Here is a 17675-nt window from a genome sequence, read left to right as displayed (position 1 = left end):
AAAGCATGGTGAACAGCTCTTTGGTTGCAGGTATTATACTTGTTTAAGAATACAAGCTGATGCGAGGTGACAGGTTAGCTCTGCTGTGATGTGGCCGTCGTTTTCTGCTTGCATGTTTTTTCCTTCAGCCATTTGGCCACCTGTGAGCATGCCTGGTCAATCACTTTACCCATTTATTTTGTTGAAGAGCACGCACTTATTGGTGTGTGTCAACCTCCACTGTAGCACTATAAGCAACCCTGTTGTGTCGTACTTGCAGTATGGGGTGCCTTGCCTGTCGAAGTTCTTGTTCTAGATTGTTTTTGTTTCTGCTCCCTTTTGCAAGTTCTGAAAGATGAAGTTTGGGCCCTTTTTTGTGTGTGTTTGTCTTTAGGCTGTGTTAGAAAGTGTGTGTCGCACTTCTGTATTCTTTTTCTCAATGTTGCCAGGTGCAAGTGGAACAAGTGAGCTCCGTTTGGGCCGGTGCACTGGTGCTGGGCCTGACGACGTTTGCACCTGAACCAGGCGTCCCACTTCCCCCCACAGCCCTCCGTCTCCCAGGTCACCAGTCATGGCTCCTTGTTGGATCACGTGTTTTCCACAATGGCACCCTTCTGAGGGACAACTACGGGCCGTCCCTACATCGGCTGTCCGTGAGTTCTTGCTTTCTTTTTAAAGGCAGCTGCATCTGCACTGGCAAACTGCATCAGTCAGTGCATGGTGGCAGGTGTGAAGTGGTGATGGTTCAATTCAAACAGCACGTTCAATTCTGTCGCTATAAATTATGGTCTCTTCATTTACACCAAGATCTCTTGACACATTCTGAGCAGTTGAAGCCTTGAAGACAAGCTCTAGGGGGCTTTGAATAAGTTTGTCTGATGGGGGATAGTAGGTGCCTGATCTGATCCTAAAGGTTCTTGGTTTTAAGGGGACATTGTCCTTTTTGGTCTCGCCACAGATTGTTGCACATTGTCTCACTTTTCCGTGCACGTTGGTGTTCAAAGATGTCTTTGTGCTGTATGCTCTTACACGAAATGCTGTGAACGTAATGATTTAGAAGGTGCAGCTAAAATGTTTTACCTCTTGTCTAGGCTGGGGAGCGGATTGGCGTCCAGCACTGCTTTGACGGGACCCTCCGAGTCCACCTCAACGGCGAGGATTTAGGGCCAGCAGCCTCCAACTTGCCAAAGGTTTGTTGAGTCAAATTTAATGTTTAATTTTATTTTTTCATTCGGCGTATTTTGCTTTTTACTATTCTGACTGCTTCACATTTTGCTGTTCTCTTTATTTTATATTTTCATTGTGCATGTGCCCCTTCGGCATAACTGATGTAGCGGTATGTCCCTGCGTCTCTGTCACGTCACGCCATGTCACTGGCCTGCCTGTACTTTCTCCCTCTCTCCACTCGCACGTGAAGTGTCAACTGTAGTGCAAATGCGGGAGTACCTGCACCTGCTGCGAGATACGGTTGAATGCATGGCCGGCGACCATGGCCTTTCAAACTAGAGCAGGAGTTGCTCGCACCCAGTAAGAACTTGAAACAGCCAAAGCTCACCGCCTTTCTTGCACCTAAAGTTTTGCTTCTTTGAATACATCATATTTTGACTTCCTCGCAGTTGTGGCGCAATTAAAGCTAAGACTGCTTTAGCTTTTCTCGGTGGACGCTTATATCGAATTACCGCTTGTAATGAATTGTTTCGCCATTCCGCTGACTTCTTTGTAACGAGGGATTACTGTGCGTTGGACTTAAACACGGAGGTCGACTTAAGTTTAGGATGCAGCTTGTCCACAGTGGTACATCTTGTGTAGTTGCCAGTGTTAGTCACTTAGCCTGAGTATAGTCTTATTCAGTGCAATACTTTCTTGTGTCTCTGCAGGTTCTGTACGCAGTGCTGGACTTGTACGGGATGCTCGAGTCGGTGTCCCTCTGCAGTAGCAGCATAGTCCCTGCCACGCACTCGGCGGCCACCAATTATTTCGACTGTGCCGAGGTAGCGTGGAAAATCTCCTTGAAAATGTGGCTGACAATCACAAACTCTCTAGCTTTAACTTGTTGCACTTATTTGCAATTATCACAGGCAGCACTTGTGGGTACGATTTTAAAACTTACATTTGTCCCTTTTAGCATTTAATTATCTAGCTTTTATGTTTGATGCCCTCTTTTTTTTTTTTCATGCCTCGTTTCTCACTATAGTTGAAACCTAGCCCTTGTTGTTACTGGCCAAGAAATGCCAGTGCCTGCGGTGTGTATCTACCAGAGAGATAGGTTTGTTGGTACGTCATCTTGTTTCTCACTTGTGAAGGGCTTTCGAAGAGACCAAATGCTGAAAGACAAGCACTCGTTTGGGAGGCTGTCCAGGCTTGGACTGAAAAGAAGTGAATGTTTTCTCTCTAGAGCACTAGAACATGCCCAGTTCAGCAGCAGCAAAAATGACAAACATTGGATACAAGATTTTAGTATGGAACACTAGCATTTGCACGTTCAGTTTAACACCTGCTGCACAGTAAGCAGTGTGAACAGGTTGCCACAAGCTAGACGCATAAGATGCACACCCTGCTGAGATTTTCTTTAAAAATGTGCGCTCTTGCATGAGGAAATACATTATGGTAAGACACATTAGGCGTACGGCAAAGAACACCACAAATAGTTTTTTTCTCTGTTATACAGCATCGACCATATCACAAGTACGGATTGTTACCAGGGCATGGTTTTATCTCGAATAAGTACCCACTGAATTTCTGAAAATGATAGCTGTCACATTAATTTGCAAATTATGGTCTTGATTGACAGCAACCATTAGCGCAATCGTTGGACGTAGATGCTGCAGCATCATTGCCTGCCTATCACTGTGTGCCTGAATGACACAAGTTATTGGCTTTTATGACCGGCCATGTGACCGTACAGGCTGGATAGGTCATTAGTGCTAATTAACAAATGCGCTTTTCTTTGCCGCTATCACCGACTGGCTGCGATCCATCTGACACAATAGATGTGACGACAAGGAGGCGTTAGTTCAGTGCAGAAGGATGTCAGCTCCGGGAACGTGGTCTGAATGTTGTCAAATGTTGCGGAAGGGAGAAATAGTTGGTTACACGGGTGTGACCAGAAATGAGTTAGTGTGAAAGGCCTAAACGATGTCCTTTTAGGATTGTGGCTTTCTCCTCAGCAGTGCCCGTTTGCGACGTTACAGCCAAGCCAAGGCACGCCAAGCAAGGAGAGGGTGGGTCAGGAGTTCCACGAGCAACATGGCCGCAATGTGCGGCTGCGCGCGGGCAGCCTGGGTGCGTGCCGCACAACCGGCTACGACCACGGTCTCCTCCTTTCCACCAAGCCTCTGCCTCGGTGCCAGCTTTTCCAGGTGGGGCTTTCTTGCACGTAGACATTTCTTTATTTTATAAAGTTTGGTGCCTGTACAGCACTGCTGTTTACCAAACTTGGCTCTTGAATTGTTGTATGATGGCATATATATAAGCTTGAAATGTGGAAAAATGGCTACTACTTTGAGTACTTGCGTGGCTTAGCTTAAAGCCAACTACACCAACTACACTGCTCATCTTGAGATGTGGCCTATCCCTCGTGCATGCACCAACTGCGATACTCAAATGTAGATTTGAGTACTGCAGTTGTACACTCGTATACAGTGCCAATGGAATGAAAGGCTTCAATTTAGGGCTAACTAATGCACATAATTTCGTTCACACTGGCTGCAGTTCGTGCCGCATGACGTAACTTTGTCGCGTACACCTAGACCAGAGTCCGCTTTACCTTTGGTGACCAGATTCCTAGCGACACGACATGATGCTCTCGAGTACCTTGCACATATGCAGGGTTCTACTAAATGCCACCTGTCGCATTTCATTCCGTGAGCTCTGTACACTCATGTGCCGCAGTACATGCAAATGACAGTGTACATTTCGCTATTACCACTAAATTTGTTGAATTCTTGAAATGTAAGCCTGATTTCTTTACAACATACAGTCCAAGCATGCATGTTTTTTTATTTTTTTGTCAAGCGTGTAACTGTAACATTCCAGTGGTGTACCAGAATTGCAGTTTTGACGTGAAATTATTTTTAAAAAGGTGGCGGGTGAGCCGTCTGATTTCATTTTCTTCTCTTGTAACCAACCTATTCCCAGCAAATAAAAGCAGACAGAAGTTTTCAAGCAATTCAAAGAATGTTATTTGAAAGAGCAAACTGCTGAATGTGGGGCTCTTTAGTGTGAGTACCCTTAGTCAAACACTGGGTCGTCAAACACTGTGCTTACAAAAGCAATGGTGCCCTTCCTTCTGCACCTGTTCTCAGGTTCGAATCGATCGACTGAACAGCAAGTGGAGCTCCTCCCTACAAGTGGGCGTCGTCGGAGAGAACCCCGAGAAACTTCACTTTCCCCTGAGTGCCCTCAATCTGCGAAAACTCGCGTGGGTGATTTCCGGTGACTCTGTCTATCACAACGGAACCAAGGCAAGCACATTGAATGGATTGTTTGTTTTTTATCACAGCCCCTTGCACCTTCAAGTGCTGTCATTTAGAAGTACTGTTCCTAATCCCCGACTGCTTGAATTCAAGCACTTTTCCTCTGGAGCTTTCGCGAATGTTTGTTTTTAAAAATTCCTGATTGTCTAACTGAGCATACAAGCTGCCATGTGCCTGGCTTTGTGTAGTGTTTAATGAGTACTGTCGTCCTCTTCAGTAATTCACATTTGATACTTAAGTCACTTTATTTTATTTATTTTTTAAGCTAAGACAACATGACAAGGAGCACCATGATGGTTGCCTGTGTGGCTGCGTCATTCATATTTCTTTATTTTGATAGCTTGCTTTGCCTTAACTTTATTTTACAGCATATAAGAAATGCAGTCATTGCATATACTGCACAATAGCGGCTCATCATTTACTGAAGTGTGTGTGTGTGTGTGTGTGTGTGTGTGTGTGTGTGTGTGTGTGTATGTGTGTGTGTATATATATATATATATAACCTGCTGTATATACGCATATAATGTGTTTGCTACCTACTTGCTCTCATATTACAATTTCATTATAGTTGTGTTGCTTGTGTATACTTTACTAACATATCGGTGTAACATATGTACCCACCCTTTGTGTAATGGCCCTTTTATTAGGTGTCTTTAAGGTAGTTAAATGAAATGAAATGATGTAGGGCACCGATCACAAGAGACAGGAGGCTGACGATGCCCTGTTGCGGTGTGTTCCTTCAGGCTCTTGCCATGCATGCACTGCTTCACTCAAAGACAAGTTCTGTAAATGTCTTGCGAATGAGATAAAACGCAGCATCCTCATTTCCAAATGCTTTCATGTTCTCCCCTCGACCTACGGTATTTGACGTCTCTGCGATGCTGCTGTGCTTGCAGGTGAAGCTTAGCTATGGGCCCAATCTCGACCACCTACAGCAGGGCCACACAGTGGGCGTGCTGGTGGACCTGGAAGGCGGGCTGCACCTGTACGTCAACGGGATGGACCAAGGCGTGGCTGCCAGAGACCTGCCGCCTGTCTGTTACGCCCTGGTGGACTTGTATGGTCAGTGTGAGCAGGTGAGGACACCGCCTCCCCCCTCAAATTGGACAGGGCTTTTGAACGACATGCTTGACCCAAGTTGGTGACTGTCATGCTGCATCCTCTGTGCGTTTTCATGGCGAGACACCACCAAGCATTCTGGAAGTAAGCTGGTTGGCGCATAATGAACCAAGAATAAACAGCGCAAAGGACTGTATGCACACATTAGGCAACAAATGAAGCTCAATGTTTTGTCTCACCCTCCAGAAGCGGCATGAAAAAAAGCTTTGGAGCCACCTTTAAAAATAAATTAGAGGTATGTAAAAATAGGGTGTAGCAGAAGCCTGCCACATATCTTGGAGCTAGTGTAAGCAGTTATAACATGGTTGACTCGTAGCAAGGCACCACCAAGCATTCCGATTGGGTACTTGGTACACTGTGGTCACTGCAGACGCATGCTGTCCTAGCCTTCACATTTTCAACAGGGCCAGAATAACGTAGTCTGTATAAGTTCTTTTACTTTTCGTGCTTTGTAATTGGCGTTGAGCAGCAAAACCTGCCTGTACTGTCACCAGGATCAGCAGGTCGTGGGTAGTTGGCGATATAAAAAGGAACAGAATCGAGTGAAAGATATACTGGCTCTGATGTTATGCATTGTGCCTCTTTTACTTGAGAGCCTTTTTTTGTCAACTGACCCACTATTTGTGGTGTTCCAGAATCTGAAGTCAAGCAGGTAGGTTAGTCATACTGAGGAAAAGAAAACAGCATAGCAGGCAGGACACACATAACGAAAACACTGCGAGAGATAGGAGAAATGACTTAACGTCGAAAAACAGGGACTTCTTTTTGTTGCTTGTCCCCTATCTTGTGGCTGCGGTGAAACTACAGAGCTTGAGCTCTGTGATGTGGACTGGTGCCTCCTTTTTTTTTTCTTTCCAACACAGGTGACTATTGTGGAGTCTCATGACCAGGACAGTGAACCTGAGGCCGATTCGAGAGAGAAAGCCGACATAGACAACGGTATGTGGTCATGGTTTTCATGGAAGCTGCCTACTATGGGCCCTGTGTACATTTTCTTCAAGAGTGTAGGTTTGCAAGTTCAGATTTTACCTACAGTTCATCCACTTACAATCACCGGCATCTCGGCTTTCAGGGGTAAAAGAAAAAAGGGTGAAGAACCTCCACAATGACATCCATGCCATCAAGAATTGCGAGTACCAAAACCTGTGCCTGAGGTTCAAGGCCATGCTCGGGATTCCCGGTGGGTAATTTATTAGCATTCCTCACCACTCCCGTCTTGTGCCCTTCAGTGAAATGACAAATGAAAGTGCACTAAGATTATTTTTTTTAGCCTGTTGGATTGGCACATAAATAGGAAAGTAGAAGCTTATCAACAATGGCTACTCTATTTTAGGCACATCTTAGTCCCCAGTCACCACAGAAAACATTCTTCTCACTTTTCACTTGCAAACCTCTGGGCCTGTCAAGATGTGTATTGACTTGGGGTGAATTGGCACTTGTCCTCTGGCCTATCTCTATCTTTCATGCATCATTCACAGAAGAGGCCACGAGGGCATTGCATGGGGAAGAATGTGAATGAACAACTATAATTGCTGTATTGGTTGCTGCTGTCTTTTTTTTCTTTCGTGGCAGTTTTTAATGTTAACAGGGACCACGTAAGTGTAGCATGTATACTTGTCTGTCTTGCCGCAGACAATTACTTTGTTCCTGACATGAACCTGTGCTACTGCGAGACCTGTCACAAGATCCGTGGCGACGAGCCCTACCTCAAAGTCGGCGAACCTCCTAGGGACTACGCAGTGCCCTTCGGTTGGTGCCGGTTCCCACTCAGGTGAGCCGAATGACCTAACTCCTGCTGTGATGCAACCAACCAGTCTTGCCGTATTCGATTTTGTCATAATTAGCATTTTTTTTTTTCACTGTCTAGAAATGTGAACAACCTGAGGCAATAGCAGATAACCAAACACCTGCTGGACATACAGAGAAACATGATTGCATTAAAGTCAGTTGAAGTATTGTTGAATTCTTTCGGTGGCTCTGTTATCATGACAAGGGCAGAAGGCATGAGCATGTTTGTTATTCATTGTTCTGCTTAAAAAAATTTAATTCGCTTGCATTTAGGTTGATAATAATGGAGGTTTGTAGCATGCGCCACAACCTAGGCAACGAAAGATCAATGGTGATTTCGGCTATTCAACAGTTGTGCGCGCAAGGCTTTGCGAGTAGGAAGGAGGAAGTACGACATGCCAATGGGTAATTGAGCGAGGAAACACAGGGAAACAGCTAAGATGGAAGGCGATGCTGCTCGCGAGGGATGGTAGCATTGGTAAATTGTTGCGGCCACTGTGAAACACAAGCACACCAGGTTGTCGTGGGAATTGCAGCAACAGTGCGTTGTCGGAACAGCTGTCTTTTCAGCCGCCGCTGTCTAATACCAGCATGCGACAGGCTGTTAATGTACCGTGAAGCACTTGTGACACTGTTTGGCCATGGCACCTGATGAGACGAGACAACGAATGTCTCTTGTGTCTCGTAATAATTCCTGTGTCGTACTCCATAATTGCAATCGACAGGTTGCCGCCGAGGCCCGACCACAATTCGGTTCAGCAGAAGTGGCACGTGGCCTATCACGGAGTGCCGGTCGCTGCCGTGAGGAAGACCCTGGACCATGGGCAGCTGCTCTCGCCAGGCAAGAATTATCGCATCATTATGCATTTTCTCTGTATCAAAGTAGCTTTGAAAAACCTTTAATCAAAATCAGTAAACAAAGATAGATGTGTGTGCTAAAAGGAAAGACAGATAAGGAAGAAAGAAACGAAAGATAAAGGAACAAAACAGCTTTGATTCTTTGGTTGTCACTGTGAACAAAACACCTGAAGTAGGCTACCATGAGCTTGGACACCTTTAGGCTTTCTGGTGGTTTAAGTGCATGCCTTGTAATAATGTAGGATTATCCTGACTGAAGGTTGATCATCGGCTCCCGTACTTTTTGTTCCTCCACAGATAAGGTGTCACTCTGTCAACCTCCCAAGACGGGGTCAAGGAGCAAGTCTGAGAACTGTGAAAGCCACTCCGTCTGCCTCTCCCCAACGTTGCGCTACGCTGGCTGCAGCGCATTATGTCCAAAGCACGAGTGTGTACTATACTTACTGTCAGCCTTCTCTTGTGGGTCGTTACAAGTGCGAAAGTTTCGTACCTGGACCACTAGATAGGAGTAGGGCATTCTGCGTGCCCTTCGTGCCTCATCTGTGAGCACGTACAGTTAATACAATGTTGCTTTAAAATCTCGTCTCAATTTCATTGGGCAAGTTAGACAAAGCTGAAGGAAAGAACAGCACATTCTAAGTGAAAAATCATTTTAACCCTGTAATGCCCAAGCACAGTTCAATTCAGTATCAAGGAAAATTCGAACACTTTATCCACTTTTTTTTTCTGGCCATAGAGAGTACATTTACATACAAAAAAAAAATTAAGTAGTGTTAGAGTAAAAACATAACTTGTAATTGATTTGCTCAGCTATACAGCTGAAAACTCACCACAGTGTATCAAGAACACTACTACAGTTGACATCTGTTAATTCGACCCTGACTGGACCAACGAAATTGATTGAATTATCCGGCGGGTCGAATTAAACAAGCGCCACTGGTTCATTTGGCATTATTCGCCTGATTCTAACATGCCTCTAAATCAAACTTATATGCGCTTTTTTCTCTCTGTCCAAAGTAGAAAACTAATGTAGAAATGACCTTAAAGCCCAAAACAAAGTATAAATGTAACGTGCACCCAATTTTTTTAGTGCGAAAAATGGGCAAGGGTCTGTACTCACTGGCAACATTCTGTGGCTATGAAGGGAAAGCTACGGAGGCAAAGCATGCACAAGTGAGAGCGCTTCTGAAAAGAGTCCAGCGTTCTAATCCACGTTAGTTTAGTCTGGGGAAAACGAAACATGAACACCTTATTAGCAACAGTTTAATAAGACAGAATACACCTCTGAGTGTAAAGGTTTATTTATTTCGCAGCTTTTCCCTTCCGCGTCCAGGGAGATGCGAAGCCGTCGCACATGGAATCTGCGTCGATTCAGCGTCTGTTCCGAGCAACCAACAGCACTGTCAAACGCTGCCGGACTACTTGGAGCGGTAACACATGTGCAGCAGCCACACGCTTGTAGCTTTCCCTTCATAGCCACAGAAAGTTGTCCATGAGCATAACGTGTTGCACAATGGTGACCTGTTTCCTGTAGTCGGCTTTGCAGCAATACAGCTGTGTTATGCGGTAAAACATACCAATGCCGCAAATGCGGTCGCATTTCTGTAACCGATTGCACCGCACACGGCAGTTTTCATCCCAAATTTCTTGGCAAAAATGGGTGCATTGCAAGGACATCGTAAAAATGCTGCACTATAATCAGACATTGTGAGCCACTGTCGTGACTTGAACCATTATTGCTTGAAAATCTTACTAGGGCAGGACGAAAATAGGCGTCAACAGGAGAGGACGTGTGTTCGAAGCATTCACTGCACCTAATAAGCCTTGCAGATACATGCTTCTACTAAAGGGGTTGCTATTGGGCTCACCATAGGAGTCGGGCAATATGCAGCACACGCTGTTTTAAAGAGTTCTTAGGATGTGCCAAAAGTTTCAGTCCCTTAGGGGCAATATCCCTTACCATCCAGAGATCTGGAGTGTTCAGGAGTGCCACAAGAACTGCAGCACACAGCCAAACGACCTGAAGGGTGAAGGCACAGAGTAACCTGCATACTTTTTGACAAAGGCTATAAATTGACCATAATGAAAGGTGGAAGACAAATACTGATCCTGAGAGGCTTAGCAGTGTCAATGTTCATTGTTGAGCCATTTTGAACAAGGCTCCCGTGCAGGAGCTGAAACGCTAATGTTACTAAACCTTTTGTGGTCGGTGCTTTTACCTGTCATCATGTTATGTCCCTACCTGACGGGATTCCCCATACTCCCAATATCATGAACATTGATGCAAGTCTATTTGTGGCTCTGTTGACAGATTCGTTGACCCGAAGACGAGCCGTCAGATGTGGGCAAGGACCGCGTTCCAGGTTTTAGTCCAGCCTGGCTCCTACACGACGCACCCAGCGCGTGTGGGCGCCACCAGCCCCACCAGCAGCGCCACGTCGAGGGATCCAACCGAGACATTTCTGGGTGCCTCGGAACTGGAGTGGAGGACCAAAGAGAGGGGAGCCACCATTCTCCATGCGCTCCTTGTCCGCCTGGAGTTCCCGCCATCCTGATAGGCTTTGAACATAGGAACTCTTGCTTGTTTTCATTAGTTTTTATTTTATTTCTTTTTCCTGTTTACATGGCAACCTAAGCGTTGATTATGCCATCTCACGTGCATTCATTCACACTGCTGATCATTTCGGGCTGTTGTGCAATTCTCGTTGACTCGTTCTTATCTCTGTGCTGCTGCCACAATCGTTGACATTGATTGCGTTCCAAGCTTCCGCCCTGTGTTGCAGTACAGGATTGCCGGCGTGTCGGCCTAGATGCCTTCAAACTTAACGCGAATGAGACACAAGCACAGGTGTGAACATGGTTGCACACAGTGTGTACGTACTTGTGTGTATCTGTGTGTGGTGTATATCCTATGACAAAAATGTAAAAGCCAGCTGACAATGGTTGGCAAGGGCTGGCCATTGCCAGCCGTTTGCTATTGCTGGCTATCGCTGTAGCGATGTGTATTAGATTGCGTTTGCGTCCTCTTTCTCCGTTTGTCTCTCTTACGTGCTACACACAAAGGAGTTTCATGACATCAACACTGTGCGTTTTGTGGAATCACATATGTGTACATAAGCATGGAGCTGTGAGGCACTCTACAAATTCTTTTGCCATTTCTGTAATGAATAGCTTCTGTTGTTACAGGCCTCTTTGTAAAATCACGCCTTGCTTTTCATTGCCGTGCCATGCATGCATTGCACATGGCACGAGATTCGGTGTGCTCTATGTGGTTGTCTCGTGTAATTTACTTTTCCCCATTGGGACAGATAACTTGTTCTTATGCTGCCATTGTTGCAATAGTATGACTGTTGTGCACGTTCTGAGCAGTGCATGACACCTCGTCCGAATGATTGGACCTTTCATCACATTCGTTATTGCCACATGTGTTCTTTAAGCCGTCAGAAGCTCTGGCTGATATTCCGTTGCCCATGTGGCGAAAAAAAAGTAAATCGTAGCCACACGTCAAAAAGTGTTGCAGTGTTGTCTGAAAAAAAGAAAGAAAACATTCATGGAGTGGACCCTTGTTGCAAAGGCTACCAACTGCAACAAAAAGCCTCTCCATTGGGCACTTATGCACATCAGCCATGTCTAGCATTGCAGAACACATATCCATCAGTTCTGGTGATGCGCAGTTCATATTATTGTCACCCAAACATTATTTCTTCATTGCGAGTTTGCTGTTAAAAGATCATTCTTATACGCTGATTCAATTGTCTGTTTACTTTAGCAATCGGGGGGGGAAAGCAATTTTTGCTGCCATGGTACCGTCCTCTCGTAAATATAATGTTGGTTGCAAAGATTTTTGAAGACAGAGAAAAGAAGTCAGTGAAATCTTGGACTGCCTTTTGTCGTAGCGCATGCTACTTGTGTTTGAATCATGTTGGTAACGCTAAAAGTAGAGCACCTTTTGAAAAACACATAGGAAGCTGACGACAAATTGTTCAAAAGATAAATTTGTAAGTTTTCTTTCAATTTACCATCTTCGGTATTCCTTCTTTGTTGTAAGCACCATATTTGCACCGCATTCTTTGTTGTTACCTTTGTGTTGCTTGTTTTTGGTAACAGTATGACTACACGTTCAAGTCCTGTCACACCCTTGGAGGCACTTCTAATTTATTTGGATAAACACTCTACCAGCAGTAAGTGCTCTGTTAATGCTTACTGTATGCTTTGAAATACTGAGACGTATCATATTCACTGTCAACGGGCGTCTTGCACTGCGTATTGTGTCACCAACCGCATCCTAAGACGAAACAGTTGTGTTACCTAATTCAGTCCACAAGAAGTATTGAGACACCGTTTGTTGAAAATGGACATCCACTCTGAGCATCCAGTATAGGCCTAGAAATTTTTCGGTGCCATTTTGTTGAGGACTCTCCTGTCCCCTGTGGCTGCCAACGAACTTTGAGACTTTACGAACCTGCCTACTTCCGCCAGCCGCCCGGCGTGCCCCCTCTCCCCTAACCAAAGAAAGCTGTCCATAAATCTTTGAAGCGTTGTGTGCTTTTGATTGTCCAGCACGTCGACGTTGCAAGATGGCTGCTTGCTCATGTTCGTGACAGAAGTTGTGATGTACTGTACAAAGCGCGTCACCATTAGTGAGATGTAGAAGGAATGGTTTTCTACAAATGTGATACATTGCTGCAGGCAATGCAGTTAAGGAGCCGGCTTCATACAGTGGCGCGTGCACACGTCTTGTGCACGGCTTCGAGGCAGTTGAATGCAGTAGTCGGTCGTACATCCATACTGAATGACAGTTGGTATGTGAAGGGCCTTTGCGGGGGTGTTATCAAGTCTCGGTGTTGTAAGGTGTCGGCACCAAGTGCCCACGTCTTATTGACGCTTCAGTTCTTGTCACGTACGCCAACCTCCATTGTCAAGAGTGATCTAACAAACCTGCGAACTGTTTTTGTTTCTTACTGAGCAACTGCACTTTCTTGTTCAGCTGTAAAAATGTGTTCCTCTCCTCGGCTGGTGATCTCTTGCTGTTCATTTAGCACTGCACGCAGCATACTGTCTAGAGAACCATTTTGACATTCATCATTAGACTTTCTTTAGCAAGCGACTTCATGGGGCATATTTCCGTAATTGATCTAGCTGGGGCATTTTTCACTACGTGAGGACCACACGCTGCTTATAGTTGAAGTATGTTTTGCGTGGTTACGAAACAAATTGTTATAGCCAGTCGCAACAGCGCGGTTATGAACATCTATGAAATGGACATACAGATGCTGTCCGATGTACTGAAAGTACATGGGAAGTGTGTTCCATGCAATGGACACTTTGCTGCATTTGTCCCAGTCAAATGGCACACATAGAAAGTTTCCTGTCTGTTGCTTCTCGAGCAATTTGCCAAGGAGCATGCGAATAGTCTGCTAAAAATTGCACGATGGGTTTTACATTGGCACTTCATTTATGTCTCTTGGGCATGTTTGATGCGCACCTCAGAAGCGTGCTTTTCCTTGAGGCCTTACCCGAACAGACGGGTGCAAAGCATTAATCGGAAAGCCACCTTTGTCGTCGCCAGTTATTATTTGTTTGTTGAGTTCAAGATTAAAAACTTAAAATGCAACGGAGCTGCCTGCGCTTGCTACTACTTTGCATGTGAACAGTCAAATTGAAGGTTACACCAGTGCTAATTAGAAGGTCTCTCCTTAAATGTGAAAATATGACTTGTGCTAAGGCTATGTATTTCAGAAGTTCTTTGGAATGTAATTCACGCTTGATGAATGGGTTGTGTTGAAGCAACGTTTTGCCTCGCCTGTCCAAGTCAGCATTTCCTGACCAATCGAAGCAGTTTTCTATTTCATGCCGTCAGCCACTGTAGCCAAAATGATGAAGCCTTGGCTGGCAGTTATATTATTTGCTGAACTAACCGCAGTGACGTAGCTCCCAGAGATGCTCGGCCTTTCCTATTTATTTTGAACAGTGATGAAGTAGAATTGACTGCAGTGCAGTTATTGTAATTCCTGTCTTAACGTCCAAGTGACTATTTTTACATGCATCCTACACCCATGGTCTCTAAAAGTTTAAAGTATCTCTATATACTTTTCCAATGCTCCAGATTCATTTGTAGGGTGTGTCGCTATTATAGCGCATTTGCAGGTTGTGGATTCTTCTTGTGGAAGCTGTATGTGGGACAGATTGTACTTACTGACACTATTGACAAGCCTAATTTACAGGCAGGCACAAAGCTTGTACGAAGTGTTGCGTCAGTAACGAAGCCTGCTGTAAATGGTTGGTTTGTCTACAGCGCTGGCTCGTTTGTGTTTACATTTCTCATGCAGGTGGCATTTCACAGTTGATATTGTTTTTGTGCACGGTACTCCCTCTTCCACATGAGCTAAATGAAAAGCAAGCCGATCCTCGGCAATTCGCAAAGAAGATGTCTGTTTTCTCTGTAGAAGGCAGGTGTTTTGTTCTCCTAGAACAGATGGCATCACCCTTTCGTCAGCAAAAACATTTTACACTTATTTCTGAAAGCTTTCTGTTTTTGTCTGTCGTTGCCCCAGACAACACATTACACACTTCTGTTTTGTTTTGGATAAAACAGATTAGAACTGAATACTAGCAAGTGCCAAAGAAAAGCACACCATAATATGCCACCTCAGTATCGGATTTAAGTGCAAGCAAGACAGCAGTTTACCTAGGGGCGGTGTTCTCGAGCAGTAACTTGCAGGGATACGGATTACTTTCACGAGATGTCGCACGACTTGGCACCGGACGCACCGAAGTATCCTAGCACTGCGTGAATATAGCGAGCTTGGCACATTGTCAGGAGCACTGTTGACCATGAACTTCAGCGCGTCCAACGCCAAGTCACACGAGATCTCGCAAAAGGGATCAAGTCCCCAAAAGTGGTCACCCGAGAATACTGACCCTGAAACGCCGATTCTGTTGGCTTCCTTATCAACGCAACATGCAATATGTTTGTCTGAACTCTCTGCATCTTAATGTGACTGCAGAGCCAGACGAGTTAAACCAAATGCTAGGTTGCTCTCTACCACTTTGATGTACTTGTAATGATGATGTATTTCACCCACAGCACAAGAAACGTTTTGGTATCTACATGTCGCCCATCAGTAATGTCATTGCTCACGCTTGCACGTGTTCGTCGCGGCGTCGCCAGGAGAACCTGTCATTCCGGTTCCCACTATTTTTGTAAGATTCCTAGGTAATTGCTACTCTTTCTGTTGTGTGCAGAGTGCGGTATGTGCACATCGCTGTGTGCATGATGTTGAAATATGCGAGTTTGTCTCGCATGGCAGAGCAGGATATGCGAAATAAGCTTCACTCGTCCTGTCATGCATGAACTGCTGAGAGTCCTTTGCTTCATGTAAAATACTCTGTACATATGTGTATTTGAAAAAGAAAAACAAAAGCGATCTAAATGTGTGTATAGCTGTCAGAATCTGTCGTGTTTATTCGTTTTGATTTTTCTTTGGTGTTTCACTCTGTATAGTGTATATTTAACTTCACTTGGGGAAGCTGATGTGAAACAAGAAATGTTAAATCTGTTTGTGCAACTGTTAGATAACATTATTTTTTTCTTTGTCTCACAGCTCTTCTGGTAAAGATAGGAAAAGCTTGTTCAAACCATATCACCTAACGCAGAGCTCACTCGTAAATGACCCTCAGGTCTATAGTAAGCTGGATAGCTTTGTCTGGATTTCTCTTTGCATGTCTGCAAACAGAAATCAGTTCGATACTCTAGCATCGTGAGCAGCAAGTAAAATAAAACCAAAGCAGCATTGTGCAGAAAGTGGCCAACAGCTGCGCATTTGCCTTTAACAATAGAAGCGTTGCCAAATGAAAAACGGAAAAGATCTGACTCTGTCTGCAATTTCTGCCTCTTGCATCTTTATTGCCTCCAATCTCTATGCTGCATGAGTGCTGTTGTCATTAGAATAGTCTAGGTTTATTTGGGCTAACGTAATGCTGCCATCAGGGCCAGTCGGCCGGCTTGGAGGCAAATGTCACCACTGCCCCACAGCCGGCAGTAGTCCCAACTTGACAAACCTTTGTAAATTCAGTGATTATAGCATTGAATGATAACTAAGAGTGTGTGCACGCAACTTTGGTACAAAATTGACGGCAGTCATATACAGCGCTGACCCAATCTATAAGGGCATCTTCAAATGGATTGCTGTCACGATGCAGAGGTCTCTGTCAATTCACCACACTTTGGAATCGTTGTGGTGCATGCTGCAAAGCTATGCGAGTCCCTCCCTCCCTTTTTTTTTTTTGTTATGATAGCTGTGTCTGTTGTAGTTGCAGCGTTGCAAGTGCAGAGGTTGCTGGTATAAAAAGGAGCTCCCAATCGATATTTTAAATGTGATAACTGCAGCAGTGCAAGTATCACTCGCTGACACTTGCCAAGTACTAATCCCGAGATCATTGCAAAGGCAAGTACATCTAACTCTCTGGATGGCTAATCAAACATGGCCACTTTCAGTGAATATTGGTATACAATGTACACAAACATAGAGCTGTGTGGGAATGAAAAGAATTTGGTGCTGTGCTTTTATGCCTCTGCCGTTTGCTCAGCCCATGTGAAATGCCACAACATTTTTTGGTGCTGTGTAATTGATCATCGTTTGTGCTTATCTAGTCTAAAGTTTGGCTTGTATGTGAGGCAAAATGCCGCCATGGATCTTGAAATGGGTCACCTTGAGTTGAGTTCCATGACAGACAGAGATAACCGTTTGCTTTATTTTCCTTGTTAGTGTGGTCTCTGTGTTGAATGTGTCCAGCTTTTCTTGTACAGTGAACAGACAAAGGAAAGAAAGCTGAAGCACAGCTCTGCAGTTTCATTCATGTTTAAGATGTGCACTGAGGCCATATAAGTGTATGTGCTTCAACTGCTTGGGTGTGTACTTTATAGGAGGAAGTGCGTGTTTACGTACTGGACTTTCCTGGCTCATTGCTTTCAGTGTCATTTTGGAGAGTCCGAATAAACTCTGCACTAAAGCAAAGTGATGTGTGTTTGTGCTTTTATGTAATGAGAACGATGTAAAATCTGCATGTCTGCAGATTTTCTCGTATTGTGATGGCTGTTGCACATTAAAAACCAGGACAGATTTTGTTGGGGGGAGTCCCTAGATCGATAGAACCAGTAGATCTAGGAAGCGTACCAAGTCCTATGCCTTCTCAATCAAAGCAGCGTCAAGCTTTCAGCCAAGCAATTGTCTTAAATTAAAGCTCTAGCCTAGGTATTCATCACATTTGTCTCAACATACACACAATATTTTCCTTTCTAATTTTTTTCTTTTCTATTCCTTCCTCCCCCTACTTGGTTTCTGTCCCCGTTCCCTGTGTAGAGTACCATGCAGGCAGCAGATTTCTGTGCATTTTACAAAAGACTGTTCTTTGACTCCCTCTAGATGGCTGTGGAGACATTGTAGAAAGTATTTA

The 17675-nt window shown here is 44.6% G+C and overlaps 1 protein-coding gene across 2 annotated transcripts in view; it reads left to right on the top strand.

Moving 5' to 3' along the window:
* The window catches only part of Neurl4 (neuralized E3 ubiquitin protein ligase 4), a 40703-nt gene extending 23467 nt beyond the window's left edge, over positions 1-17236 (top strand). The window contains exons 15-26 of one of the 2 annotated variants that reach the window (XM_070534147.1): positions 429-632; positions 1071-1169; positions 1857-1970; positions 3150-3338; positions 4284-4442; positions 5351-5530; positions 6437-6512; positions 6646-6753; positions 7206-7344; positions 8087-8202; positions 8517-8646; positions 10531-17236. In XM_070534147.1, coding sequence (XP_070390248.1) covers positions 429-632; positions 1071-1169; positions 1857-1970; positions 3150-3338; positions 4284-4442; positions 5351-5530; positions 6437-6512; positions 6646-6753; positions 7206-7344; positions 8087-8202; positions 8517-8646; positions 10531-10774 — 1758 coding nt within the window. In that variant the 3' untranslated portion in view covers positions 10775-17236. The remainder of the gene's footprint in view (positions 1-428; positions 633-1070; positions 1170-1856; positions 1971-3149; positions 3339-4283; positions 4443-5350; positions 5531-6436; positions 6513-6645; positions 6754-7205; positions 7345-8086; positions 8203-8516; positions 8647-10530) is intronic. The other variant, XM_070534148.1, reaches the window with a different exon arrangement.
* The last annotated feature ends 439 nt before the right edge of the window (positions 17237-17675 follow it).

This window comes from Dermacentor albipictus, chromosome 2 (genome assembly GCF_038994185.2).
Source record: "Dermacentor albipictus isolate Rhodes 1998 colony chromosome 2, USDA_Dalb.pri_finalv2, whole genome shotgun sequence".
In the NCBI taxonomy this organism is placed as follows: Eukaryota; Metazoa; Arthropoda; class Arachnida; order Ixodida; family Ixodidae; genus Dermacentor; species Dermacentor albipictus.
The sequence above is the reverse complement of the archived record's forward strand: the minus strand, read 5'-3'. Positions and strand labels throughout refer to the sequence as shown.